The sequence below is a fragment of the Anopheles stephensi genome, chromosome X, assembly GCF_013141755.1.
Source record: "Anopheles stephensi strain Indian chromosome X, UCI_ANSTEP_V1.0, whole genome shotgun sequence".
In the NCBI taxonomy this organism is placed as follows: Eukaryota; Metazoa; Arthropoda; class Insecta; order Diptera; family Culicidae; genus Anopheles; species Anopheles stephensi.
Genome location: NC_050201.1, coordinates 5,769,065 through 5,795,973, shown reverse-complemented (window position 1 = coordinate 5,795,973; position 26,909 = coordinate 5,769,065). Strand labels below are relative to the sequence as shown.

General features: G+C 50.0%; 3 protein-coding genes across 4 annotated transcripts in view; all 3 read left to right on the top strand.

Moving 5' to 3' along the window:
• The first annotated feature begins 49 nt into the window (after nucleotides 1-49).
• Nucleotides 50-4,268, top strand: LOC118516190 (cell cycle control protein 50A). The gene is made up of 7 exons (XM_036062108.1): nucleotides 50-166; nucleotides 248-405; nucleotides 469-1,987; nucleotides 2,105-2,238; nucleotides 2,311-2,989; nucleotides 3,071-3,236; nucleotides 3,300-4,268. The coding sequence occupies exons 3-7, from the start codon at nucleotides 1,912-1,914 to the stop codon at nucleotides 3,346-3,348; spliced, it is 1,104 nt and encodes a 367-aa protein (XP_035918001.1). The 5' UTR covers nucleotides 50-166; nucleotides 248-405; nucleotides 469-1,911; the 3' UTR covers nucleotides 3,349-4,268.
• LOC118510639 (rhythmically expressed gene 2 protein-like) lies at nucleotides 396-1,331 on the top strand. Its single transcript, XM_036053140.1, has 2 exons — nucleotides 396-405; nucleotides 469-1,331. Exons 1-2 carry the CDS (start codon nucleotides 396-398, stop codon nucleotides 1,329-1,331), a joined length of 873 nt encoding a protein of 290 aa, XP_035909033.1.
• A 316-nt stretch (nucleotides 4,269-4,584) lies between the features above and the next one.
• LOC118516169 (decaprenyl-diphosphate synthase subunit 1-like) overlaps nucleotides 4,585-26,909 on the top strand; it is a 49,685-nt gene continuing 27,360 nt past the window's right edge. The window contains exons 1-4 of one of the 2 annotated variants that reach the window (XM_036062107.1): nucleotides 4,585-4,719; nucleotides 4,918-5,004; nucleotides 8,810-8,945; nucleotides 9,385-10,803. In XM_036062107.1, coding sequence (XP_035918000.1) covers nucleotides 10,333-10,803 — 471 coding nt within the window. In that variant the 5' untranslated portion in view covers nucleotides 4,585-4,719; nucleotides 4,918-5,004; nucleotides 8,810-8,945; nucleotides 9,385-10,332. Of the gene's footprint in view, nucleotides 5,005-8,809; nucleotides 8,946-9,384; nucleotides 10,804-26,909 lie in introns of both variants that reach the window. The other variant, XM_036062106.1, reaches the window with a different exon arrangement.

Genomic DNA, 26,909 nt, shown 5'->3' with positions numbered 1-26,909 from the left:
TTTTTTTTATTTTCCTTATTCTCGCAACCTGCTGCTTATCAGCGGTTGAAGGGAATGCAAATTTCGTTCATTCCTTGTTTGGTGCATTGTGCATAGAGATAGGGCAGTCAGCTGCTCGCTATGACAAATCAGCTGTTCCTTCTTGCCAGAGCACAACAACGCACCGGTAAGTGCAGATCAATACGTTCACAGAGCAATACGTGTGAACGATGGCCAAATTTATAGCTTTTATCGGTTATTGCTACAGATTGCTGATGTTATTTTCAACCGTAGAAGCGATACAGCCCTGTCGATGGTAGAATGCATTGTTGTTGCACATTATGTAATGTGTAAATATAGTCCGGGCCAACAGTGACAACAACTCTTCGAACACAAGCGTCCGTTGCGGATCGGAAATGAATCACTGTAAGTACAGCAGCACACCTTAGCGCTGACGGCACGCTAATGATGGCGTTCGGTTCCTTGCAGTTCGTAACAATTTGTCCCGGTTTCGGCTAGTGACGTTCGACGTTACCGATACACTGCTGGAATATGCCGTACGTCCCGAGCGACACTATGCCCAGGTTATTAACAGCGTGCTGGAACCGCGCATCGGTCGCACGCTGGTCGAGGAACACATTGGCCAATCGTTCGGTCGCTGCTTCCGAACGATGAAGCAACAATACCCGAACTTTGGATCCGGCCGGAAGCAAACTGGCCAGCAGGAGCTGGAGGATGAGAGTTGGCGCTGGTGGTGGCGTACGCTCGTTGAGCGCGTGATCGTGGATGCGGCCGCCTGTTCCGATTGCCATAACGTGCCTGCGCCACTGTTGAGCTTGATCGCGGAACAGCTGATAGACGACTACACGTACGATGGGAAGCGTGTCTGCTGGCGGCAGCGGCCCGGTGTTGCCGAGTTTCTGGCGAAACTGCGCACCCCACAGCCCAACCATACGTTGGGCATCGTTTCGAACTTTGATCCACGGTTAAATATCATCCTGCGCAACAATGGCATTGCGCCGGCTGGTGAGGTGGTCGATTTTGTGCTCACGAGCTACGAAGCGGGGGTGGAAAAACCAGACCCGGCGATTTTCGAAACGGCGCTACGGAAAGCGAACCTGCTGCAGCCAGATGGACCGGAAATAAGGCCCCAGGAAGCGCTGCACATTGGCAATCTGTGCCGGGAGGACTATAATGGTGCACGTGGTGCCGGTTGGTGTGCGCTGCTGGTAAATGTACCACCGAACGAAAAGAACCGGAAGCTTTTAGCAACCATTCCTGGTGGGCATGTGTTTGCCGGTTTGCCCGAGCTGCAGCAACGGCTCGAAGGTGCTGCACCGTTCGAATGGTGAGAGGCTGTAGATAGTTTAGGGATCATCTTTTTTATATTAGCGGGGGATACTAATAGTTCAACTAAGAAGCGTATTAAGCGGACGGAGCATAGATGCTGCGCCCGGGAAACTCAACGCTTTGAGAATGATTCTCACAACCGGTACATACCAGAGAGATTTTTCTAAAAAAAATAAAACAAATTCAATCGACATGAAGGAAGAAGTAGGAATTTTTGAATTTATATAATATTAGCTAGATGGAAAACATAACCACATTTTTTTACTCAATTTAAAACTACCCAAAACACAACAAGTAAACAGCTTTGAGGCATGAAATGTCACACGACATGACCGAGAGACCGACCACTTTGCACAGCAAAAAGCCTTCGCAGGAAAAGGTGCTTTCGTCACAGCTGCGAAGCTTTTTTGACGTTTCAGAAAACATAAATCCATACATACTGTGCGTCATACGGTGCAGAGGGTGAAAAATCCATCTATTTCGATCAATATTAGCTGCGTTCGAACATTCAACCTCCGTGCAAACAATCAATTCATCGTCCGTGCGTACAATCAATCAATCGAAGCGAGAGACAGAGTGCAAATGGCTGCCATCATAAGCCAGGCCTTGCCCGATACGGTGGACGGGGCTGAAATGCCTAAATCCAAACGACCTTCAGGTACTGGGTGGCAACACTTGGGGCTTGTTACCATTCTGGTGACATGGTGTTTCGCAGCACTCATTTCCTTGTCCTGTGCGTGTGTGTATGTACGTGAGGGATTTTTTTTGCTTACAGATTCAGCCTTCAAACAGCAACGACTTCCGGCCTGGCAACCCGTCCTGACCGCAGGTACGGTGCTACCAGCCTTCTTCCTGATCGGGGTTCTGTTCATTCCAATCGGTGTACTGCTGCTGCTGTCATCCAATTCGGTAAGTGTTTTGTCACAGCCGCAAGTGTTGTTTCCCTCTTTCAATGCTATCTTTCCCCAACTGCGTGCAAAGATCAATGAGTTCGTGTACGATTACACCCACTGCAAACCGGACCTCAGCAGCAATCAGAGCTGTGCTGAAATCATTAGCAACAATCCGGATTCGAGCTGCGTCTGCACCATACACTTCGAGCTGGAGAAGGATTTCCTCGACAAGGTGTACCTGTACTACGGGCTGACGAACTACTACCAGAACCATCGACGCTACGTAAAGTCGCGCGATGACGATCAGCTGCTTGGCCGTCTGTCGCCGATTCCGTCGAGCGATTGTGCACCGTTTGCGTACGCGGACGATGAGGAGCGCATCCCGATCGCACCCTGCGGTGCCATCGCGAACTCCCTGTTCAGCGACAAGTTCGATCTGTTCTCGCAGACGCTCGATACGCAGGTACCGCTGCTGCAGACGGAAATCGCTTGGCCCTCGGACCGACAGATCAAGTTCCGGAATCCGGAGGGCGATCTGAAGGAAGCGCTGCGTGGATTCCGTCGGCCCAAGGCCTGGACCCGCGAGCTGTGGGAGCTGGACGAGACGAACAAGGACAACAATGGGTTCCAGAACGAGGACCTGATCGTTTGGATGCGTACGGCAGCGCTGCCCACGTTCAGGAAGCTGCACCGACGGATCGATCATTCGCAGGAACACTTCAAGGAAGGACTGATGAGGGGCAACTACACGCTGACTGTCAAATACTGTAAGTAGCGCGAGTGGGCAAACAGATCACACCAGGGTTTGAAACTAATGTAAAAAAATCGTTTTTTCCCCTCACAAATAGCATACTCCGTGATTGAATTCGACGGCACGAAGAAATTCATCCTATCCACCACCTCCATCCTTGGCGGCAAGAATCCATTCCTCGGCTTTGCGTACATCGTGGTCGGTAGCGTTTGTCTGCTGCTTGGCTGTGTGCTGCTCATTATCCATCTGAAATGCAGCAAATCGTAAGTGTGCCTTATAATACCATCCTAGCATCTAGTCGCTTAATGCTTTGTTTCCCATTTCAGCAACGGCGGCATTAGCAGCGTCCACCAGCGTTCGTCATCGCGCCCATAGGAGTTACTGTGTTTGACCGGTGACGTTAGTGATTCGTTGGGACTTTAAGTATTAATTTAGGGCGGGAGTTTTGTTCGAAGTTTTGTTTTTACCTTTGTTGTGTATTGTAATTGTTTTGTATATCCGTACTACGAGAGAGAAGTGACGAGCCGAAGGTGAGCTGCAATGTTGTTAATGAGTTTCGGGAATCAGTATCAGTATCAATTTTTAAATTTAAATTCTCTTTCAAAAGGTATGTGAAGTTACGAGTAATAGCGTTTAGTGGGCGGTTAACGTAGGAAGGGTGTTTCATTTTGGATTGTATGGTAGAACGATAAACACTAGCTTGCCAAACATTCGTACTCTCTCTCTCTCTCTTTTCATGTTATTGAAGGTGCGTAAATTTCAAGTCGTATTAAAACATACACACATAATTGTCGTGTATTTGTATAGCTTCTCCTCACACAAGCACTCACATCTAGAACCGTTCTTGGCACATGAAACACCTTTAAAAAAACCCAAATTCATCGAAGAGTTGGTAACGTGAGTTTTGGAGGATACATCCAAGAGTTGATCATACCCGCAAAACTTTACCATGCTAATAGAATTTTTTAATAAGTGTCCTTACAGCACGTCGGTGTAACATAGATAACGGAGTATCGTTTAGGGGTTAAAAAACGATAAGACAAACAAAAATATCGAGAGGAACGAGTACATCAAGCTGTGGTGTATTAATTGTTGATCATCAAATGTAACCAAATATGAGAACGAACGATCTATCCTGCTAAAATAGATTAGAATTGTTTAGGGAGAAGAACCTACACATACACATGGTAAAAATCAACCTGTAACAAAAAGCAAATCTACAGCTTACGTTATTTAAAGCATACTAGAGACTTAAATATGAAACTCGCAATAAAAAGTGCGTAAATATTGGAAAATCGTAGCCGTGGAATTACTTATGGTAGGCACTGTACCTTAAAAAAACGGTACCGTAACTTTGACATTGCTCACGCATTGTTGTTATTGATGGCCCTTTTTTCTGTATGCAGTTTGACAGCTCTCAGCACGGTAGCATGAGAAGCGGTTCGTTCTACAAGCCTTATTAGAATGAAATATAATTGTTCAATCACGAAAGAAAGTGTTCAGCGGTATATTTATGCTAACTCCGTCCTTAGCATTTGCCCCACCCGCTTTCCACTTTCGCCTCCCGATGTAAACAATCCTCGCAACCCCGGACCCACCGTACATGGCACATGGTCGGAAGGAAACGTCAATGTCATATGGTTTCTGTTATTGTCGTTTGCACAGTACGCGGCCGGGCTCGGGTGCAAGAAAGTGTCGCTTTTCCGCGGGAGTTGGGAAAACTCCGAACTCGCTGCGAACCGTGCGGTACGTGTTTCTTCGATTGCATCGGTTGCAGGTTTGCACACCGCGGAACGGTATCCGGTACCGTTGTCCCCCGGGGGCGCGGACATTGCGTTCCTTCCGCGTGTTTTGTTTCAGTGTGCGTGCAGTGAAAACACGTGTGTGCGTATGTATTTGCGAAATCCCAAAAAAAAGGTCCTGTTTCTTGTTTCGCAATCGCAGCCAATCCATCAACCAATCAACGGAACCTCACCAAACGGGATGCACCAAACAACCGTGACGGCGTGCAATTGCAAGTGAGCGATGCAGGTAAGCGAACCTTCCCGTTTCTCTCTCTCTGTGTGTGTTTTGCTTTTTCTTTCTCCCCCCTTTTTTTGTGCCGTTGGGTGTACGGACCCTTCCCGACCCCGGCATTGCCAACCGTTCACTGGTACCGAATTGTCGACCAGACCTCGGGGGGGGGAGGCCAGGGAGTTTTTGGAACATTGGTGCAACAAAAGCCGAACTGCATGCTTTGATGCACCACCACATGTATGCACAGCGCCGTAGGTACACGAAGGCCCGCGTGAAGTTGTGCAAAAAGTGCATGGTGATGATGATGATGGGTGATGATTATGTTTCTTTCTGCGTACGGTTGCCCATCAGCTGATCAGTGGGCTGGCAGTTTTTTTTGCAGCAAATTATACGGCAGCAGTGTGCAGGATTTTAGTGTTTTGCAGGCCAAGATGATTTCGATAACGCTTATTTTTTGGAATGTTTCACGAGCTTAGATATGGATGGAAAAGCGGGACCGTTATGTAACGCGACAGTTTTGCACCGAATCTTGCTGTCAGTAGGCGGTTTGTCAAATTGCAGTCATGTTGTTTACTCTCTTTTTTTGTTGTTGTCGTAAGGGTGAGCTGATGCGAACGCCGTTCTAATAGCTGTGAAGGTCATACTGGGTAGCGGCGCCGATCTCTACACGACAGGACCGGGAATCAAATTTCTTTTGGATCGTGTCTCAGTATCTCAGTAGGACTCCGAGTACGGGTGAAATCAAGTCAAGGGAATCAGAAATGGTAGATCGCGGTACCTCTCTATATTGTAGTGGCAAAGAATATGAAGAGGAAGAAAGTCACTTGTCAGGACCGAGTATCAAATCTCGTTTGGATTGTCTCCCACTCCGCAGGACGGTCCATCCAGCTACGGGTAACATCATGTCCATAAAGCCAGACTTGACTGACCTCTCTAGATTGTAGTGCCAAAGAATATGAAAAGGAAGAAGGTCATTAGGCAGGACCGGGATCGGGACACCTCGGTAGATTATGCTAGATGAGGAAGAAGGTCGTATTAGGTAGCGGCACCAGTCTTCAACATAGTAGGATTGGATAACGTGTCCCATCACGACCATCTTCTTGTCATAACACTAACTATCCAAGCTATCTTCCTCTTCTTTGGTCCAACGACCTCTTAAGGTCTTGTCTGCCATTTTTGGCTTACTAGACCTAATGATACCGCATGGTTGGATAGGTGATACCGTGTAGTTGGAACGGTCCGGATGGGATTTGAACCCCGGTCCTGCCGTGTGAAGACCGGTGTCGCTGTCGCATGTATCACCGGGCCGCTCCAATCCAGCCTATCTAGACTATCTAAAATCAAGTCCAGAATTTAAGAAATTGCTTGCCGGGATCTCGCTAGATTGTAGTCTCAAAGAAAACAGGAGACATAGCAGAGGTCATATAAGGTTATAGCTATGACCAGAGGTTATACTCAGATCCTATGCCACGAGTAAACTCAATTCAAGAACGCCAGATATGGTAGGCAAAGACCTCTCCAGATTGTAGTGCCAAAAAATAGAGGTACAGGGTATCGAAGCCAGTCTGCACTTGGTAGAACCGTGTATCGAATCTCGTCTAGACCGTCTCCCCGTACTCTTACAACCATGGATGTAATCAAGTCTAGAAAGCCAGAAACCACAGGCCAAGATCTTAGGAGGTTTTAGTGTCAAAGAAGAAGAAGAGGAAGAAAAAGGTCATATTCAAAACGGCTGTAGGATAGATTGGAATAAAATAATAAAATGCAAATCGATTAAACTCCCCGGTGGTCCGGTTTGATGGCTAGATGGATGGATTATCGAGAGTATTATCACAGTCTGACTTGGCTAGATCAACCTATACGTTATGTGTTTGATAGTTGATCTAACACACCGTTACTGTCTTCATCGATGTTGATGATTGTATATACCCAGTCGGAAGCCTCTGCGATATCAACACATACCAGATTCCTTGGGGCGTTACGGTGGCTTGGAAGCTAGCGGTCCTGGTCTCCACACTGCAGGACAAGGGTTCCCACCCGGTTCGTCTCCCAGTGGCAAGAACTGACCATAGGACCATGTAGTAACAATAAGTCTAATAAGCCATTTACAGACTTAGCAGTTCGTTAAGCCTATAAGGTATCAAGATCCGAACGAAGTAGGGTTTTAAGAAGAGAACCTAAGAGCTATTAGAAATAATTTATTCAATGGAATATATTATCATTATGACAATACGGCGATCAAGAACCGGGAAACGGTACGAAACGGTCTCAATAATTTATAACGCCTTATAACTGTCTGTCGAATTAATATTCCACGTCGGCGATTTCTTATCAGCAACAAAACCTAACTCCCGCGTTTTACGTCCAATCCACCAGCTGCTAGAGAACGGTACGGATCACACCACAATGTCCTGCAAGTGATCGGCAGAAAGAAAGCACGTGGTGCCCTCAGCTCACTTACGATTCTGACCACGGTTACCAGCGGTCAGACAAGAGTTGGGCAGATGCTCGACGACATGGGCTCGCTCGGTCCGACAAAGGATTCGCCTTGCTTTGTTCCCTGTCCTGGTGGTGTGTCAGGCGACGAACCTGCGGAAAGTCTAATTAAGCATTCTGTCGACATTACCGCAGTATGACATTGAAATTGTGTAATGCCCATCCTAATGAAGGTTGGACCGTGTAGGAGCGTTTGTGGGGAATGTGGTCCGTCGCTTCACTTCACTTCTGTAATTAAACAGTGTGTCTTCCAGGATGCTTCAGTAGGTGGTAAAGGTGTCCAGAATCGGCAATTAGTAGGTACGCCTAATTACTGACCGTAGTGCGATGTGTTGCTGGTGGATATGAGTCCTCACATCGAGATAATAGCCATTAGCATAATTTTGCCAAACGATACGAATTGCTACGCTTCTCAGCCAGATGATAAGCCTGCAAGTGATTAAGGGTACTCGCACACCAATGTTCTAGCTCTGGTTCGATCTTGCGTGAGATCAGATCAGTGCAGTCGCTTCCTCGCTAATGTCCGCCGCGCTAATTGCACACTAATGAATTCCGGGTTCTTCTTGTTTGTTGGCGTTAAAAAATTTGCGTCTCGCAAACCTTCAACCTTTATTGTTTTGCATTGGATACGCATTTCGGCGATGAATAATTCGCTGCTTTAGGACCGAATGTCCCACCATTAGCTGCTTTTTTTTTTGGTTTGGGAGGGGAGTTTTATCTTCCTACGCAGCATCTGGTAATCGAAAGATGTTCGAAAACAGGCGACCCCTAGCAGACGCGGTGGTGATCGAGTTCGATGATGCTTAACTTAGATGCGGCTTAGCTGGGTTCGCTAACCGGAATTGACGTCAGCGGTGCGACCCCAAAGCAGCACGATCCGGTCGTCTGGTTTATGTTAATTGATCTAAAAGAAGAAAACGAGCGTCTGCCGAAGGTCGTATTCAAAGTAGAGCCAGAATAGAGTGTTTTGCCCAAAAATCGGTTGCCGAAATAACGCAGCCGGACTATGCAGCGAGCAGCGTGTTTACGACACCGGGAATATCGCGGGCGCGTTCTGAATGTCCCGACCATGGTATAATATCACACGCAACCGATCACACGCTATTCCTTTATTTGCGTCAATTCGTAATCGAAAAGGAACCGTACCTGAGCCTGGCGGGCCACGGGTCCTTGCGGAAGCGTGGCTATATTCGCGGGTATGCGAGAACATTGGAACATTGTGCGTCATTTGTAGCTGCTTAAATATATGGCTGTATGATTTGACTGGCGATTACGATACTATCGATAATCCCCCCACCCTCCTTTTTTTTCGATCTCGTTTTAGTGTTACTACGAGGAGCAGCTAAAGCGCGAACTGGAGAAGTCGCCGATAGACGAGACGACCGAGCTGAAGGGGAAGTGGAGCTGAGATTGAATCCTGCGAGCTTCCTTACGCTGTGTAGCAAGCCGAACGCAAACAAGTAAGCTTCGTGGGTCAAGTAAGGTCGATCGAATTGAGCTTGGCGAGAACTCCCGGCAGAAAGACGTCATCTAGAGCTCATCAAATCAAAAGATTTGCGCGAAACTCGCGTGCGGGAACCTCTTTGAGGAAGCTGCCAGAAACGAATTAATTGTTGCTCATTTGACGCAACTTGTTCGGAGGTCTGATGGAGAGCTGAATGCATACGATTATAGGCATTCAGATATAAAACATTCAACGGACATTCCGATGCACCTCAGCGGAGGTGTGATGCGTTGCATGTGATAAAGCACGAGCTTGAAGTATCGCGATCTGTCCGGTGATACTTTTTGTTTTTCCTCCGACAGAAACAAAATCTGAAAAAAAAGCTGCGGGAAACTGTGGCCGTTATCTGCGCTGTAGCGTCTCGACTGACTTCTTCGCGCTTTCCTTTGTTTCAGCGGATCTACGGATCTTGCGTGCCTGTGTTAACAACGCCCGCCCTATCTTCTGCCATCATCGGGTCATCATCAACATCATCGTCAGCAGCAGCAGCAGCAGCACGAGCAACGGTGCCGTCGTCACCTGTTTTGCGGTGTGTGTGGTGCGACCCTACTCGCTTACTCCCACCATATCCGGCCGCTGCTTCGGTTCGGAAAAATCGGTGTCGGGGTGGAAAGGAACGGCCTGGAGACCTCCGGCGCGTCGGGGGCGCACTGTGAGCGCACCGAGTGAAAGCGATAGACGCGAGGTTCGATCTTCACCGTCGCAGTCTCGCGCTCGAACATCTTAACTTTCCGAAGCCGATTTCCGTCCGACGACGGCGACCCCACCGGTGTAAGAACGGGGCGTACGGACATACATACACACACACACACATAGGCTGTGTTTCCCGTAGGGGGAAAAAGAGAGGCTGTGCGCGGACAGACACACACACACACACACACGCGGTACGCATCGCAACGGTTCGCTCTCATCAGCGGGGTTTTTCGCGCTCTCGGACCCGCGAACAAACCGGTACCAGCGGTGCTGAAGCGGGACCGCAAACCGTGCCGGAAAGAGAAGGCCACAACCGCGCACGATCTTCGGGCAGAGTGACAGCGTTCGGGGCGATCGTGTGATATCGGCTGAAAAGTCTCTGGTACGGCCCGGGGGACGACCCTGATTGGGGTGGTTTTGGGGTTTCGGTGGTGCGGGAAGCGAAAAGGGGGGGGGGGGGGGTGGGAGGTGCGATCACGGTGCGCGCGCCCGTTGGTGGGGCACGCAGCAACAGCGGCAGCAGCAGCAGCAGCAGCAGCAGCAGTAGCAGCAGCAGCGGCAGCGGCAGCGGCAGCAACAGGCAGCAGCAAGCTTTTCGGGGGCTTCGAGTGCTCGAGCGGTCCATCGATCGGATCACAATTGTTTTGACTATGGCGTGTTTAAGTTCGTCCAATCGGGCCTGTGCCCGCGTTGTGCAGGAGAAACTGTGTCAGTTAGTTGCGGTCTCGAAGAGCCAGCTCGGGTATCAGCAGCAGCAGCAGCAGCAGCAACAGGTCCAGCTGCTGCATGCGACCGGCCCAGTGGCCAGTACCGTCGGAAATGGTGTCGGTGGCGGTGGGGGTGGAGGTGGCGGCGGTGGCATCGGTGCCAGCCTGCCGAAAGTGGGTGCCGCCGGGAAACGGACCTTCCTGCTGTCGTCCGGTTGTGCGTACCCACTGTACAGTGTTGGCCCAGCCGGAACTGGGACGACGCCGCTGGTCGCGGCCGTGGCGCACAGTGTCGGTGGTTCGATTGGCATCGCACGCAACTTCTACACCGGTCGCGGCAACTTCATTCAACCTACTTCAGTCGCCAGATCTGCCGGAGTTCCGGCCGATGCGCTGCTGTTCGAACGGAACCAGGTGAGTGGAACGTTATGGCAAAGGGGCGAAACGAGCCGTTCTCCGGAACGTGCCTGTGGGAGCGGGATGGTTTCGAGGTGCAAACTCACCCTCGGGCGTACAGGGAATGTGTCACCCAGTGTTCGTGTGATTCAACTGTTTCTGCAACGATCCGTGTCCTGTGTCCTGTGCCTTTTTTTTGTTTTTTGCTTGAGTGCAGCAATCATTGTGCCGTGTTCGAAAGTTTCAGACGCAACGATCAACGGCATCGTCGGGGCTCTCTCCAAAAAAAAAACCAAGAAAACAAAATTGAGGAACGGCCGGAACGGTCCCCGATATGTAGCTCACGAAAGTGTGAAAGTTTCCCATCCTTGAAGGTGGCAGTGTTTATGTTGTGAAGTCGCGATGACGACAACGTGGCACACAACCCGCTGACGAACCGAACCGTCGACGGTCGCGACAGCCTGTTTGGGCGCGTTACGTAACGCCGATCGGCCAATATATATGTATATCGACTCGCGTCTCGAGATATTCTGCGAGGTTACGGATCGACGCAGAGTTATCCGACTGGCAATGGACCATTTCACAACACGTCGCCTAATTTGTCACCCCGACGCTCGGCCTGCCACCGATGAGCCTGAGCCTTACACGATGTGCGAAATTGTTTCCAGTTTTATCGATTCCCACTGTAACAACGTTGCTTACTGACATTGAATGAGCAGGGCAGATTCGCTCCCATTGACGGATCTCGACAGTCACCCTGATTGCGGAGGGTTGAGGCTTTCTAATGTATCGCGCGTCCCCCATCACGGCAAGTGGACCACGTTGGGGACTGCGGACGGTTTGGGCGAGCATTGGCAATAGGTGATAATGACACCTGCGGATGAACGTCATCGACACCTTCGGTTCGAGATGGGATCTTGCAGGTAGAAAATGGAGGCACTTCTTGCTGCCTTTTAGGTCCGCCAATATCGCGGTGGGTTGGTGGTTTTGTGTCCGACTCACTTCCAACGAGAACATCGTGATGGACACCGTGCAGATGCTGCAAAGCTTCGTCACTCGGGTGGTTTGTGATGTTTCGGTGGGCAAAACGGTTCACAACTTCCAGAGTCAAGTGACGTTTTGGGTAAGGAACTGTCTGTAACATCCTTTCGTTTAGCGCACGGTATGTCAACCGTCACGCTGAACCTGTTCTAGCAACTTTCATTTACTAGGCCGCGTAGTAGTGAAAGATAAGAGATAAGCGCGGGGGGGTAGAAAAAAAATGGCGGGTGTAACAGAGAAAGTAGATGAAACCATGGACAATAACAACAAAAATACCTACCAACATTAAGGAAAATGGGAGGGAAAGAAAAACATATAAACACACAGCTAAAGAAAACAGAGCCAGGAGATAAAAAAAGAAAGAGAGAGAGAGAGAGAGATAGGGACAGATGAATAGAGATAGTGAAGAAAGCAGACGATAAAAAGGAAAATGAAAAATGAAGAGAGAAAACATCGGATAACTATGATGTTGGATAGCCCGTAGCCGCGATAGCTGTGTTTTGTGTGGTGGATAAGAAATGGGAGGAATTCCTGCTTCATGGCCTACACCCCCCCCCCCCCCCACACATTCCCAACCTACCCTTGCTCCAACCTGCTAGATGCTAAGGATAGGAAGGGTTAGAGTCCGGGTGTGAGTCCAATGGAAACCAGGGGGGGGGGGAGGTGCGGGGAGGGGTGAAACATACCGTGTGCGAGCGAGAGGCCTTCGAATGCGTGTGGTTTGGTGAGCGGCAAAAGAAGCGCCAGAGTGAGTGCGAAATTGCTACGGTGCGATGAAGAAACCGGTGGAAAGTATCGCTACGCTAGAGTATCCCCCCAAAAGAGAAATGTGAATCGTGAACCTGGGAGAAAGCAATCGCAAACACACAGCTGCACACACCGACACACACGTGCACACACGATGTAGCGCACCGATGTATGGTACGTGTTGTTGTTCGGTGGTCGACACGCTTACTGGTAGCTTAAAGTAGCGCAAAATACAACCGGCTCCGGGGACGGAATGGTGGCCGACTGAAGATTGACAGACGCAATGTCTGGGAGACGGACAAACCAGCCGGAAGTCCCAGGACGCAGGACTCTGTACAGACTTCCCGCGCTGGAACTATGCCGTCGGTCGTGAGATACAGAATTCTATATGCCTCCCCACGGACTCTCTTGCATCGGTGAATGTCTGTACGACTGCATCAGCTGGTCTACTATCAACAGCGAACACATTTGCCCTACTGATGTCTGACACTGGTTGTTCAATGATAGTTCCCAATGTAACTGTCAGCTCGATGCAGTGTGGTCCCGGAAAATGATGTTGCCCGCAATATGGCGCGTGCCCTTAAAGCAGTGACGGTTAGGTCGGTTAGTGGACGTGTTGGTCGAAACGCGTGGCCAGTGGTACAGACGCGGTTTGTAGAAAAGTTTGTACGGACAAAGACACAATATGAACTCAACGCAACTTCAATCATCAATCAACCTATCTGCTGGCGGAGTGGAGATAAGTCTCCACGGGCAAGTCCACCACAACGTTTACTAGTGTACGCAATAAGCTGAAGTGTTCAATCGATAGTCGTGACGGTGGTGATTACTACTACTACTACTAGAAAATAGTAGATCAGATATTCAGTACTTTGAACCGCTGTTTAGTGTAGGAGTGTGCAAGTGTAGGAGGAGTGTGTGGTTAGAGGGAAAGTGTAACCTGGGTCTCGGTTAGTTCCTGTACACGGTTCACTTAGTGGAACTGAAGAAGCCGGTAGTAAGTGGAATTTCTCTTTCTTTGTTCGGCCTCCGCCGAGGTACTCTATGTCCAGTACCAGTTACAGCGATATATATGCTATCCGTAGCCATCAACTCTGAAAATCCTGGAGATGATCTTAAAGAGAGTAAGACTACTAAGATTCTGACTTAAGCGTTGAAGCACTGGTTCCTCCAAGATCCAGTAATTTGGCATTATAACCTCAAGAGATCTATCGAGAGGTCTATCATTACTGGCTTCCTTGACTTAATTTACCCACCAAGGAAGCCACGGTGGATAGACAGCAGCAGAGGAGTGCTCTTATTTCTGGCAAAGACTTCCACTCAATAGGACGCATTACTCCCTCCAGATACTATCAGCGATCACTCACAGTACCACCTGTGTATAAAGTAACAACGGGCGGGATAACGGCACGGTACCGGGGGAGTTGTAGTAGACCTTCCAGTTGCTACCGTCAAGGGCGGTACGGTTGGCGAACGATGCTGGCAACGGTCCTAAGAACCGAACGCACCGTGGTAAACCTGTTCCCATCTATTGGAACTACTACCTCCAGCTCAGCCCCCCCCCCCCCTTCCCACGTTGGCACGATTTAACGGACCTGACCCGAGGTCGTCGACCATTTCATAACCGAATTTTCCTCGTTCGCGTGATCGCGTCCAGCAACCGAACCAACACACACACACACCCGTTCGGTGGTGTTTGAGCACGCGGTCAGGTCCGGCGGTGCACAAGACAGCCCCGCAGCTGTGGTGGATAAGAGAAAAGGGAAGAACGGTGCTGTGTGTTGGTTTGGGGGAAAAAGCTGCCTCCTTATGTGTGCCCAGCGACTCCGCGCTTTCTGCTTTCCCTTCATCACTAGGGAGTGTCAAAGGAAAAAAAAGAACGAGTCGAAACCGAGTGTGTATCTGCAGGCGGTGCGAGAGAGCGGGGTTTTTCTCGCATCGTCACACGTCTTTGACATGCTTTAGTTTCTCAGAGGTCAGCATCGAAGTAGTAGTACGTCCTATGAGAGCGCAGCTGGGGAGAGGGGCATAAGAAGAAGAAAAAAAAAATAACCGGCGCAAAGTAAAACACCCCTAGATCACCCCCTTAATTATCCAAAATCAATGGCGACACAACAGCAGCACCAGCCGCAACATGGTTAGGCTATATGGATTGCCTTGGAAAAGGAAGTCCAAAAGTGACATTTGAAATCAAACGACACCACCGAGAGAGACTGGTTGGATTAATCGGTTTCTTTTTCCGCTGTCCGCTCTTCTTTCTCTTTTTTTTTTTTGTTGGGTCAACCAGCAATGGGGACTCGGGACCCGGGTGGTGGTCTTGCGTAGATCGACCCCGGCGAAGAAGCGCGCCTAACCCTGAGCGAGTTAATAAAATCGTCGAGATCGACTAATTTCAATATGTGTCGATTGCATATCTATCGCGCGGTACAAGCGATAAGGGCAGCTACTACGATTTGGACAAAAGGTTTCGTAGCATTCGGCTGGATATTGAGGTTATGGTGATTTTTTTTTGTTGAAACCTTTCTGCCAGAAGACTTCAAATGTCGAGAGCAACGGTGTGGGTACCGATCGTGACTACTAGCTTTTGGAGGAGTGAGCTGTCAATAGCATGGCTACCTGTTTGACAATCTTGCCACGCTGTGTGTTGGTCGGGTGTCCATTCAACAATAATGGACCAGTAATACCAACACACATCAACTACTACGTCAGATGATGTTACTATCTGCCGTTATATACATCCGCATGCACGGCATGGCGAGATAGTGTGCCTGCCCTCAAAAAAAAAGGAAAGATTGCAAACTGGAGAGGAAAAACCGGAGCCTGCTTATGCACACAGAGAAAGGCAAGCACATGTGGTTGTTGGTAACGTGTCGGGGGAGGGATACTGTGTGAGCGTTTGCAGAATCGGCCAGGTCTAGGGGGTACTGGATCGACTTCTCAATACACCTGAACTATGCCAGCGTAATAACACACACGAACCGTCCGCTGTATCAAACGTATCAGTGTACCGAGGGAGGGGGGGGGGGGGACTTTAGTCGATGAGGAGTAGTAGGATCAAGATGGCGTTACCGCCGAGGTAGTGTTGTGGTACGGGAGAAACAGGTTCCCAATTATTTTTTTTGCTTCTCCTTTTGCCGTTTTTGAGTGTATGTGTGTGTGCATACCCCTTTTCGGTTGGCCTCAATGTTTGGCCTCATTTTCGGTGGGTTTGAACCTGTGCTTGCGGGGGCAATACGGCAGCGGTCCACAGTGCGGCGTGAAGCTGTGTGCGCGCCCCCAAAAGCCCGAACGCGTTTGGGGCATTTTGTGTCTTGCCCGCTGCCAGCTTTCCCGAAATGCGGTACCGATCGATTTCTGGGAAGAGGACCTGGTGCGATGTGGATCTCGTTTGCTTGGATATCAGCGAACCCGAGACGGTGTCTGGTCGACCGACTAGCTACAGGTTGCTGAAGCGTAGTAGAGCGAGAGAGAAGGAGAGAGAGAGAGAGAGAGAGAGAAACGGAACATGACCTAAATTTCTTCGACAAGTCTTTGACACTCGGCTCGGCCATCGGAAAGGATTGGCTGTCGCTTCCTGTACCGCGTTGACGAAATGACGAATCGTGGTACGTTGCCGGAGGTTTCAGTGACGTCCTCGTCTGGAATGCAGCTTGCATTCGCCCACCTGCCCGACCTGCTCCTCTGCCAGATGTTTGCGTGCGGTTTTCATTGATATGCGCATCGAGTGTGCCAGGGAAGGAGCAAGTGTTGTGCGCGTGTACCGAGCAGAGAGAGAGAGAGAGCGAGAGAGAGGCTTTATTGTATCAGCCCACGCTTCGTGTGCTCATCCAGCTTTCTCAGGGGTCGTCTTGAAGGAAGTTGTATTCGGCCGACGGACGTAAAAGGACGCGATGTGGTGGCGTACGGGGGGGAAATCAAGTTTTGAGGTGCGTTCGAGAGAAATTTCGGAAACTGTGCTACGAAGCTGGTGCTGTCTGACCCAGATTGGGATAGGCTATCGGGTGCCGGTCCGCCGGCCCAGGTCGGCGAACTACAAAAAAAGGCCATACACTCAACCGCTTTGCCTTGGACTGGCTTTAATGGACCACGCATACGATAACCTATAATTTTGAATTGCACCAGCCCGGTCGCTGCATGCATCTCGCCCGCGAAACCCTGGAACGTCTGGCGGTACGGAAGCTCTCAAGAACCAAGCCAATGCAATTTCACTGATGAGTGAAAATTTTGCTCGCAATCAAGAATGAATTCACTGTAACGATATGTGCGCACCTCAAACACCTTTGCTGCCAAGGTGAGCGAGAGCAGAGTTCAAGCGCTTCTTGGCCGGGGCAATGTGACATTTGCCCAAGGCTACGGACACAACCTGTCCACGAGTGGAGTTCTTTTCTTTTTTTTTTTTGGTTGCGCTTGCTCTCAACTTCGCCGCCAGCGTTCCTCCAGCGCTCCAGCTCTCCAGGAGTTGGTCGCTTAGTAGTTTTTTGGGCGGCCATGCTAGTCTCACCCAACGTGACCTCCGCTAAACCATCGGTGACCATGTGATCCGGTGGGTTCCCATTATAGCCGGGGCCGGGGTTTGTCTTCGCCATTGCGGATACGGCGTTCATTGAGGATTTCATGTGAAGTGTCAATATTGATCGAAGCACAATATTTGCCTCGCGCAAGAGACATCGGGGACACCGGCGGACGTGCGGCCCGAGCGCGGTGGGCAACTGATAGAAGTAATTCTTTTCGTGGATAGTTCCCAACCAGAGAAAAAAAATTTGGCAATCACCACAGCGCAGGGTGAACCGTGAAACCGGTCCAAAGTAGGCAATAGGGAATAGGTGTTTGCACTAGCGCTGAGATCATGCCGTTTTAGCGCATGCCATGTGCGTCGGGCCGGTGCGGCCACCCGTGAAACAATTACAAAAATACAACGGCAAAGAAAAAAAAAATGGTGGAAGAACAAAGAAAAAAAAACCTCCACATCCATAGATTTCCGGGGACGCTCCATGTCCCGGGAGATACTAAATGTCTGTAAAGCGTACAGCAGGTAAGTGAAGGAAGACGGGTCGTCGGCACATCGGGTGAAGGAGAAGCCAATTTACCAAACTCATACGTCCATTTTGGCGACCGCATGCGAACGATACCTGATGAAGTCTACCGTAGGCTAGCTAGAGAGGAACGGTACGGGGATGGGAGACAAAATATACAGCTAGGCGGAATCTATACACCTGTAAAGTGGCTTTTAGCGAGGTGGTAAGTTTTTGGGAAGCGCACGAGAAAATGTAAGGTCTTTGTATCTTTCTATCCATTTTTTTTTCTTTCGTTTGTTGGTGAGGTTGAGATGCCTGGAGAATACGAAAACCCATCCGGGACAGGACCTAATGTCTGTTGCCTTAAGCAAACGAAAGGAGATCTTTCGATTCTATCCCGTTCGGAGGTGTTGGGCCTAGTGCTGAGGGACGTCGGTTGAATGATTTGCATACCGTTCATTCATCCTCCGCCACAGACAACCTTTAGACTGCCGCCTGCTTACGGGCTGAAAGTGTCCACTTGTTGCGTACCGGTGATGGTGGTGTCACATCACTCATTCATGAACGAATAAGAAAGAAAAAAACAGGCGGAAAAAGGGTAAAAGTATGTGCGATGAGGAAGAATAGGGGGAATCCGGTTTTTTTTGTGTGGAAGGGAGATCGAAGTTGAGGCTTTGGGGATATCGTGGTGAATGTATACCCTAGACTTGCTGTCTATCGAAGGCGTTGGTACGCTGACGCTCAGCCAAGTGTCTAATTTGTTAGCATTGTCTTTAAGCCAGGAGTTCTTTACAGTTTGGATCGCTGTTGGAGTGAGATTCCTTGAAGCGAGACCTGGTGATAATCGTAATCCAAGATCCTCCTCTAGACTCTGGAGTAGAAGGAAGTGAGGACTGACTATCCAGCTACGAGTAAAACCAAGTCACGGAGACTGACCGAGACTTCTCAAGGTTGTGGAGCCAGACAAGAAACCAGAGAGGTTACAAGCTCGGATCTTTTTTCTGATGATGTTCGGGTTAGCTGTGAAGTCGTTTCCGTTTGACACAACGACCGTGTAACACCCCAAACCGTTTGCCGGGAAGGTGCTAAAAGACGGAACCACCTTGTGCGTGTAATGTAACCACACAACACCAGTCATCTGAGGGAGATGAAAGAAAAAAAAACCCCTCCCGATCTCAATTAGCATAGTTTTGCGTGCTTTCTGGAAGACACTGTCCGGCGGCACAAGGTGACAAACTTCGGCAAACATCTCTCAGCGTCCGATTTTTGGTTGGCTGGTGGCCACCGGTGAAGGGTTGGGCATCGACGTGTTTCTTCTGTTTTCGGCAAGGTACAGATCGTCACTTTTGGGGTGCGCCCTCCCTGGTGTAAGCAGCAGCAGCAAAAAAACCCCTGGGCACGAGCATTTCGTAATCAAATCATTCGAATTATGATGCCCTTCGGGAACGTTTTGCCCTGCCCGGGATTGCTCGATCGAATGCTGCCACATGGGGACGGGGATGGTGCGCGGGAGATGGATGGGGCCACGTAAAATTCGTGTCGTCCCAGGTTCCAGCCTTCGGGAGGACCCCACATCCATTTGCGTTCACGTGTTCGCGCTCCTTTCACTTTTGCCGGTCTCACCACTATTCGGCGCGACTGTGTCTGCCACGTTACGAGGATTTTGTATTTTCGGGCCAGTCCCCTGTGGATGTGATTCGGGAACCTGTGTTTGTGTGTGTATGCGTGGGCACATCTTGTACATCATTAGTCTCCCATTTTACGGGGTGCAATTAAGCGTGGTCCAACGCACAGACGAAGGCTGTCGGAAATTATCGGTAGCGCAATGGGGCAATCGATAACTAGATCGCTGTAGTTGATGTGACTCCGATTCCCCGGCCGATAAGGGTGCAATTATAAGCGTCTCCTTTTTCTCCCGTGCCAGTAGCGCGCGCCTCCACACACTAGACAGCTCGTGTAAACAAAGCACCATAAAAAAACACACAGCTCAGTGGGAGAGTCACAGGTAGTTTCTGTTGCGTCGTTTCTACCAATGCAATCAAGAAAACGCATTAAAGATGCGCCCGCAATGTGTTTCGGTGCAGCGGTTTAACCCCTTCTTAACGCTGGGTGCCAAGAGTTCATGGTTCGCATGCATAAAGCACGCAACGGCAACATCTTGCGCGAAAACCATCGGGTTCATCGTAACTGTCATCGTAAAATGTCACCTGTTGGCTATCAATGTCCCACACTAGGCTGCTGCTGGTGTGTGCCGGACTGTTTGCCCGGGAAACGTATTATGGCACACCGACCACCGCTTGGAACATCTTCCATGGGTTTAACGAGCCTGCCGTAGCGTTTGCATTTACAACTTCCGTTCCCGCCAACTATCTCAGTGCTGGTCCAGAGTTGGTTGACAATCTTTTTTTGTTGTGTTTTCTCTCCGTGTTTGAAGCCGTTTGTTCGTAGCAAATGGCCTCTGTTTATTGCTTGCTTTTTTATGAGCTACGGGGTGTGGCGGCAGTTGTCCGAGTGGTCATCATCCGTGGTCTGCACTTTGTTGCACGTCGGCAAAGCGAAAGCGGTTAGATATCAATTGCAGCGCCTGATTTTTGCGTTTATGCGCTTGCCCGTGGACGAAGACAGGTAGCCGAGAGGTTAAGGCGTGCGTGACGTTTTTATCGGCAGGTGAACGATGGATGGAGTTCAATTCTTGGCCTTTTACAACACCGCTACACACCTCTCGAAGCGAGAGGCGAGAGAGAGAGAGAGAGAGAGAGGATTTTAAAACTCCAACGCGCAGAGTTCCCCCGAATTTATGGACTCTCTCTCACCACGTGGTCAAAATCACAACTTTGTCCCTCTTTCTTTCTTCCTTTCTCCTGCTCACTACCCCTCCCTGCCTCCGCACGATGTCTGCGTTTTTAAAACCGTGTGTAAAACATGTCTTTGCGCGCTTCTTTCAAACGCAAAAAAAGGCTGTTTAAATTTCTCAACGGCCCCTTTGAAAAGTTCGCTCAAGCATGTGCATCGCACAGCCCCCCATATACACCCTCCTTTCTTCCACGCATCCGTTTCCTTCCTGAATGTGTGTGCATTTCCCTCTCGAAATCCGGTAGTCAGCAAGCGTGTGTTGTGTGTGTTCCGGGCCGGTGGATCCGAAATCATCTGCCCCGAAAAACTTTCACTGATTTTTGTTGTTGTACCCTTCTGAAGGTCGTCGAAAGGGAGAGAGAGATCGGGATTATTGTGTGTGAGGTAGCAACTCGCTTCGCTTGTGAAGCTCAAGCACCTGACGTGTGTGTTGTTCATGTGCGCGCGCCTGTTTTAAAGAGCCACTCCTTCGGCCACTTCCCATTCACCACTTTCGTTAGCAGTCGTCTCTTCGTTGGCGAGGTTGGAATGTATGACTGCGGTGCGTACTCTCAGCTTTTGTAGGGTTCGATATAGGTTTCCCGCCGGAAATGAAGGAAAAATTGCAACAGAGTAGTAGTGCAACTATGCACTAGGGGGGTGAGATAGCTCCACCAGCTGGGAAGAGGATACCGTTCGCGAAGGCCGTTGACCAACTTGCGCGGTTGCTGGTGAAGGTGCTGATCACGACACAGAGGAGGCTCGGGTCCCTACCGTAGCAGTCGAAGCTACTGGCACACGGCCGTGGAATGCAAGGCTAGCCGCATGTCACCGTGTGTCACGACACTCGATTGCATAAAGCACACGGCATCGCACTCTCTCGCCATGGAAGAATGGATGACGCTGGTGGTCGTCCGGCCATGACTAGAGTCGTGTGCCGCAAGGTGTTGGCCTGCGCACGCTGGGGCTCATCATCCGCTAGCGACTGCTGGGCATGCTGCTGGGTTTTCCTTCTGCTCATGCGCACCACCCCGAAATCCAACAGGCGTGCGGGATTGGGGTTTACTTTGTTGTTGTCATAAAGTTTTTTGTTTTGTTTGTCTGCTGTTTCGTAAACCGTTGATTGGGTTTGGAAATTTGTGCTTTACCTTGGAACCCGGTGCAGTAGTCGAGGCTGATATGTGTGTGTGCTTTGTTTTAAGCGACGAAGGGTAGTTAGCTGACTGTGTACCGAGCTGATGGGACAGCTCAGTCAATTAAGCGGTGATGTCTAACGATTAATCAAACAATTACTGCAACGACACATATTCGCTACTCCCGGAAGAAAGGGTGAGTTGGACGGTAAAGCATCCGAGCCAAAAGAAAACCCTCCAGAAGTGAAACCAGATCCACCGAAACGGTCCGATTAAACGATCCGGTTGGCATTGAGATAACGCGAAAGAAATCGCTACACCGCCGTGCACCTCTTCCTATGCTAATGTTGCGCATTTTTGTGGGCACATTTCGAAACAGCCGCTGCGCCTTGCCGCTGCTCGAGCCAGCATGCTGGACTGGTGCTGTGCATCCGAATGAATATTGATCGTGCAGAGCAGCAGCCAGCGGACATGATGAGGATTGGACGCCCTAGCTCTTGAATCCTGGCAAAACACACCTGTGCCGTTGGGTTGAATATTCCTTCCTTTGTCTTGTTCGGTGGCCATTTTGTTCGTGCTGGGAATGCGGTGAACAGGGCGGTTGGAAGAGGAGGTTGGAATTTTTGTACGCCAGGCACGAAAACATCGTGCGAGCCGATCGATACGCACCATGCAAGACGCGGCGCGTATACATGTGCCGCCATGATGTACACGGATGTGAATAGGCGGATTCTTCTGGTCCGTTGTTGTACCGGCAGGCTTTCTCTTTCGGCGTATTCCAACAAATCCGATATAGTGGGTGGTGTTTGGTGTATGTTTTTTGTTAAACAACATGAACCCACCTCAATGTCCTCCATGGTTTCGGATCCAGTGTTCCGTTCCTACTTCCTAGTGGCGCGCGCACCCCAGCGTTGGTGTTGGCAGGCGTCCTTGCCTTGGACATATATGTTAGAAATCTTCCGGAGATTGGAGTTCCTACCGTTTCGAGCAGTTAAGGTTTGCGGTGTACTCACCGGTCTAAAGTCCAGGGCCTGAGTCTACACAGGGTGACTCAAACAACAACTGGACACAGTTTCATTGAGGTGTTGCGGTGATTATTTCCTGGTAGAGGTGCATCTCTTTAGCTCCCGTTGCGCTTCAGGGTCATGGCTTGCCTTTCGAGTGGATTTGGAGAGGGACATGGGCAATTTTTCGAATCAAGCGCACCTCGAAAACACAGGGTCTTGTACACCACTCACTGCTCGAGCAGCCACTCTAGATGGTCAATGGCGGGTCGGATTCAATGACGGAGTGTTTTTATTCAGCACCAGGCCGTTACTTAGATTTTCCCTTCGCTCCTTGAAGCCTCCAGAAGAGTGCAGTGTTTCCGCATTTTGGCAGCAGGTCACGGTTAGCCTGCTTGTGAGTTTGGCCCTGCGCGAGTGTGTTCACTACTTAACCGGGGGCGGGCCGTTCAACCCGCGACGAGCACGAGAAGCTGGGGAAGAAAGAGGTGCCCGGGCTGTCCTCAATTTCACACCGCACTGCACGTGCATTGTTCTTCGAGCCACGAGAGACGTACCGAGATATTAATGAACTTGTCAAATTGCCACGCGTACAACTGCGCGCGCGCGCGTTTTGTTTTTTGCTGCTGTTGTTTGGCGGTTTCCTTTCGAACATTGCTCGTTAAATAGCAGTTAGTTAGGGGTGATTCGGCTGTACAGGCGTCCTAGACCTCCCTGACAGTAACGTACGCGGGAGCGCCCGTCAAACCAACTCCTCAACCTTGACTTCTGAGCTTCAGCCCGTGGGCAACAAAGTTAAGCGCGCCGCGTCTCCATGCGGCATCGCGAATCGCTTGCGTCACGGTGAAATCGTACCAATTGTACGATGCCATTGTCGCAACATGCCTTTGATACTGCTGCCCAAGCACCAAGCTGTCAAAATACATGCACTGGCCAGTGTTTGGTAGCGGCAGGCTAGTTTTAATTAAGTAACGAATCCACCCGTACTGGGTACGCTTTCCGCAAACGAGTAGCTCACTGGTTTTTGCAGTTGCATAAAACAGGTTGCTCTGTGGTGTGTGTGTGTGTGTGTGTTGCACCCTGTTTGTTTCGCTTTCATTTCACTGCGGCCTGAGATATAGCGAAGGTTGGGTCGGTTGGGGGCTTCTGAGTAGCATCTCAGGAGTACCGTAATCTGCTACCGTACGGAAGCGGTACAGGTTGCTATCTGACACCTTGTTTGCATGGCCCGTGGGTAGGGCACGGTAATGCGATATGCTTCCCGATAAACGAGCTTCAGCAAGGGGAGGTTTGGTCTCGACAACTTCTCGCCCACCGATCCAACGATTGAAGCGTTGGACCTGCTATTAGACAGGAAGTGTACGGAATATGTCACACAATGTAATGCGGGAGGTGAATCCGGTAGGAGTGCCTCCAATACTCCGACTGAGAAGAGTCGCCCATCGATTCGGGATTTCATCATCGAGAGTGTCCTCCGGCAACACCGGGCCTCACCAGTACACGGCCGCAATCTAATAACGCTCGGAAACGATAAAGGCACACCCCAAGTCACTAGTCCCAATGACGTTGGTGGCCTTCGCTGCGCCGCTACGCTTCGCTGCCGAGGGATTTAATCCGGCAATTTGGTACCGACAGCAACGATTGCATAATGCCTAGAGCATTGGAGTGGAGTCACCTAACCGATCATCACTTAACCAGCCACTTGAAGCCCTCGAACTCAACCTGGCCGATAGTGCTCACCCGTCGCCGCTGTACGATGCTTCGGGACGGGTGTGTGTTTGCGTTGGGATCTGCCTGACTTCCCCCAACAGTGGATCTTCTGAAGCCTTGCCCGGTTCTTCAGGTGGCACGATCTGTGACGCGCGAATGTCAAGTGCTGGCCGGGATGGACAGAACGTTCAAGAGAGGATGCAGCGTGCCTGCACGGGGTGTGACACAGCGAGCGTGATACACATATTGAGCTGCCCATCCCAGCTGCCGCTCCTGAAGCTCCGTACCGAGAGCATGGGAGACAGAATATTAATAAGCTCGGAAGGGTATGAGGGCATTTTTTTCTTCTGTGCGCTACCGGGTTCGGTACGACGCTACTGGACGTGAGTGTATTTGCTAGCTGCACCCCAAAAACAAGCCACTACAGAACTGGGCGGAGGATTCTTGAAGACGTTGGGCGAATGTGCCGACCGGTTGCAGTTGACATTCCGTGCGTGTAAGGGAAGATCTAAGCAGTCTCGTGGATAGATACACATACATCACCCTGTCATCGACGCCTGGATGAGTGATGATTGAGCACGGGACGTGTAAATTATTTCTACCGCCGGGTGAAGAAGCCCCACGTTGTGTGCTTTCGTCGTTCGCCGACGCCACCACACTCCAGTGCGGCATAATTGGGTGGTTAAGCTTTACGTAAAGCGCCTGCACGGGAGTGCATCCACACGAAAGCATAAATTTCGATCTAATTATTCGTGGCAATGGCCGGACGGTTTTGGTCAGCTAGCTCGCGAAAGGTGTACATCGGCGCTAGAGTGTCGATCGTTATGCACTATTAGAAAGCGATGGCTACTGAGGCTAAGGCTCATTATATCGTTGGTCCAAAACTGTGCGAAAGGAAAGCGCAACTGATACCGTAACATGTGTTGTTTGAGGAAAGCTTCACAATGACGTACGGCTGTCTGTTTCTCTCCTCGGTATGTAATTGGCTGTTCCAAACATACTGAGCTCATCAGGTTTGCTTCAGAGTTTGAAGATGACCTCGAGACGCTCCGACAGTAGCTCAATTAATCCAGATATCTCAGCCTACTAACCACAACACCTTAAAACAATCTCGTGACTCACCAATCTCAGAATCCGCACTCGGCCGACATTGAACAAGATGGCGGACAACATTTCGGACATTCACTTCAGCGCACCGTTTTCGGCACACTATCTGCAGGATAGTGCTGACGGCGGTGCTGGTGCCTTTTAATTCGCTCCTCTCAACAGCAAAGAGCCGTCCCTGAAAGATAGCACGAAACAATCGCACACCCCGAGGGTTTTGAAGGTAATTTGATTAATTGCAAAGAAACTGGCAGCCATTTTTCGCGCACCAACTTGATGCCCCGTTTTGATGATTGATGATTAGAGTAGGCTGTTTGGTTGCGTTTAAAAGGTTTTTAATTTGGTTTTTTCGGTTGGCTCCCGTCCGTGTCCGTGCGATACATTTCATCCACAGAGCTTCGGTAAGCTCAGTAATTGTGGATGCTGGGCTACAGGCCAGAACCATCATCCGTGCGGAAGTCAGCCATCGTTTTGAGGGATTTCAAATACGGCCCCCTAGCCGAAATTGGGGCCATTCACGGGAAATTCGCCCGAACGGGGCGTTATTTTCCTTTTTTTTCTTCACGCCATTTCTTCCGTCGATACATTTAATTGCGGGCTCGATGCGGCGCATCGAAGGTGAGCTAGTTGCGCGATAATTGGTTTTCGGGCGGATTGGCAGGCTTTCCAGCACTCACGCACCTTGCTGATGGCACTTCCACTTGGCACTTTACTTAATTTGGGTGCCGCGGATATTAAGCATACATAATTCATACTCCCCCCCCGCCCCCCTCTCCCACACATTCAAAAAGGAGTGGCCTACCACGCGTCTCCGGCTGTCTTTGTAGACTTCACCCGTTTTTTTTTTTGTTTGTTTGGCTAGGCTTCAATGTTGGGGTGGGTGGTGAACATTTGCTCATCTCAATTTCCGCCTATCCTAGGACTTATGACAATGAACACAGGCAAAACAATACACACGGCGGCCCTATTAATATGTGTGAGTTACGCTCGATACCCGAGCGAGGCACCTCACCGGCAGCCGAGCCGGATCGGATGTCTTTCGGTCTGTGTCCGGCTTTGGGTCCGTCGAACCGTACTGGACTTTCTCTTTTAAACGTTCCGTGCGTACCGTTTGGTTTTTGGGGGGCTTTCCATATATCTGCCTCTCGCTCGAGCGCGGTCTGTATTGCTTTCTCCCGGTTGTCTCACTCACAGCAACTCTTATCGCTTTGTCAGAAATCACTAGGCACGCACTAAGGCACGACAACAGACGGCTCGGTGCTAAAATTACAAATCACGTGCAGAGAGAGAGAGAGTGAGCAGTATAGCCAGATGAGGCGAGTTAGCAAGAGAAGGCAAGAGACCTAGTGATAAAGAGTGGCGAAAAATGGATATCCACCCGCAACAACCGCAAACATTCCTACAAACCTTTGATTTCTCTTCCCATTGATTCGATTATCTAAGCTTTACTAGAGCCGCGTGCTTTTATTGCACCTCGGCGAAGCTGACAACAGCTCAGGTGTACTAGTTTCGCCATTTTGTTTGCGTCCGATCACTGA

Excerpts from the sequence above, each read along its gene's own strand:
- LOC118516190 (XM_036062108.1), top strand. The coding sequence starts at position 1,912 with ATGGCTGCCATCATAAGCCAGGCCTTGCCCGATACGGTGGACGGGGCT. Across the intron at positions 1,988-2,104 it reads TAAATCCAAACGACCTTCAG|ATTCAGCCTTCAAACAGCAA; the intron begins GTACTGGGTGGC and ends TTTTGCTTACAG. Across the intron at positions 2,990-3,070 it reads CACGCTGACTGTCAAATACT|CATACTCCGTGATTGAATTC; the intron begins GTAAGTAGCGCG and ends CCTCACAAATAG.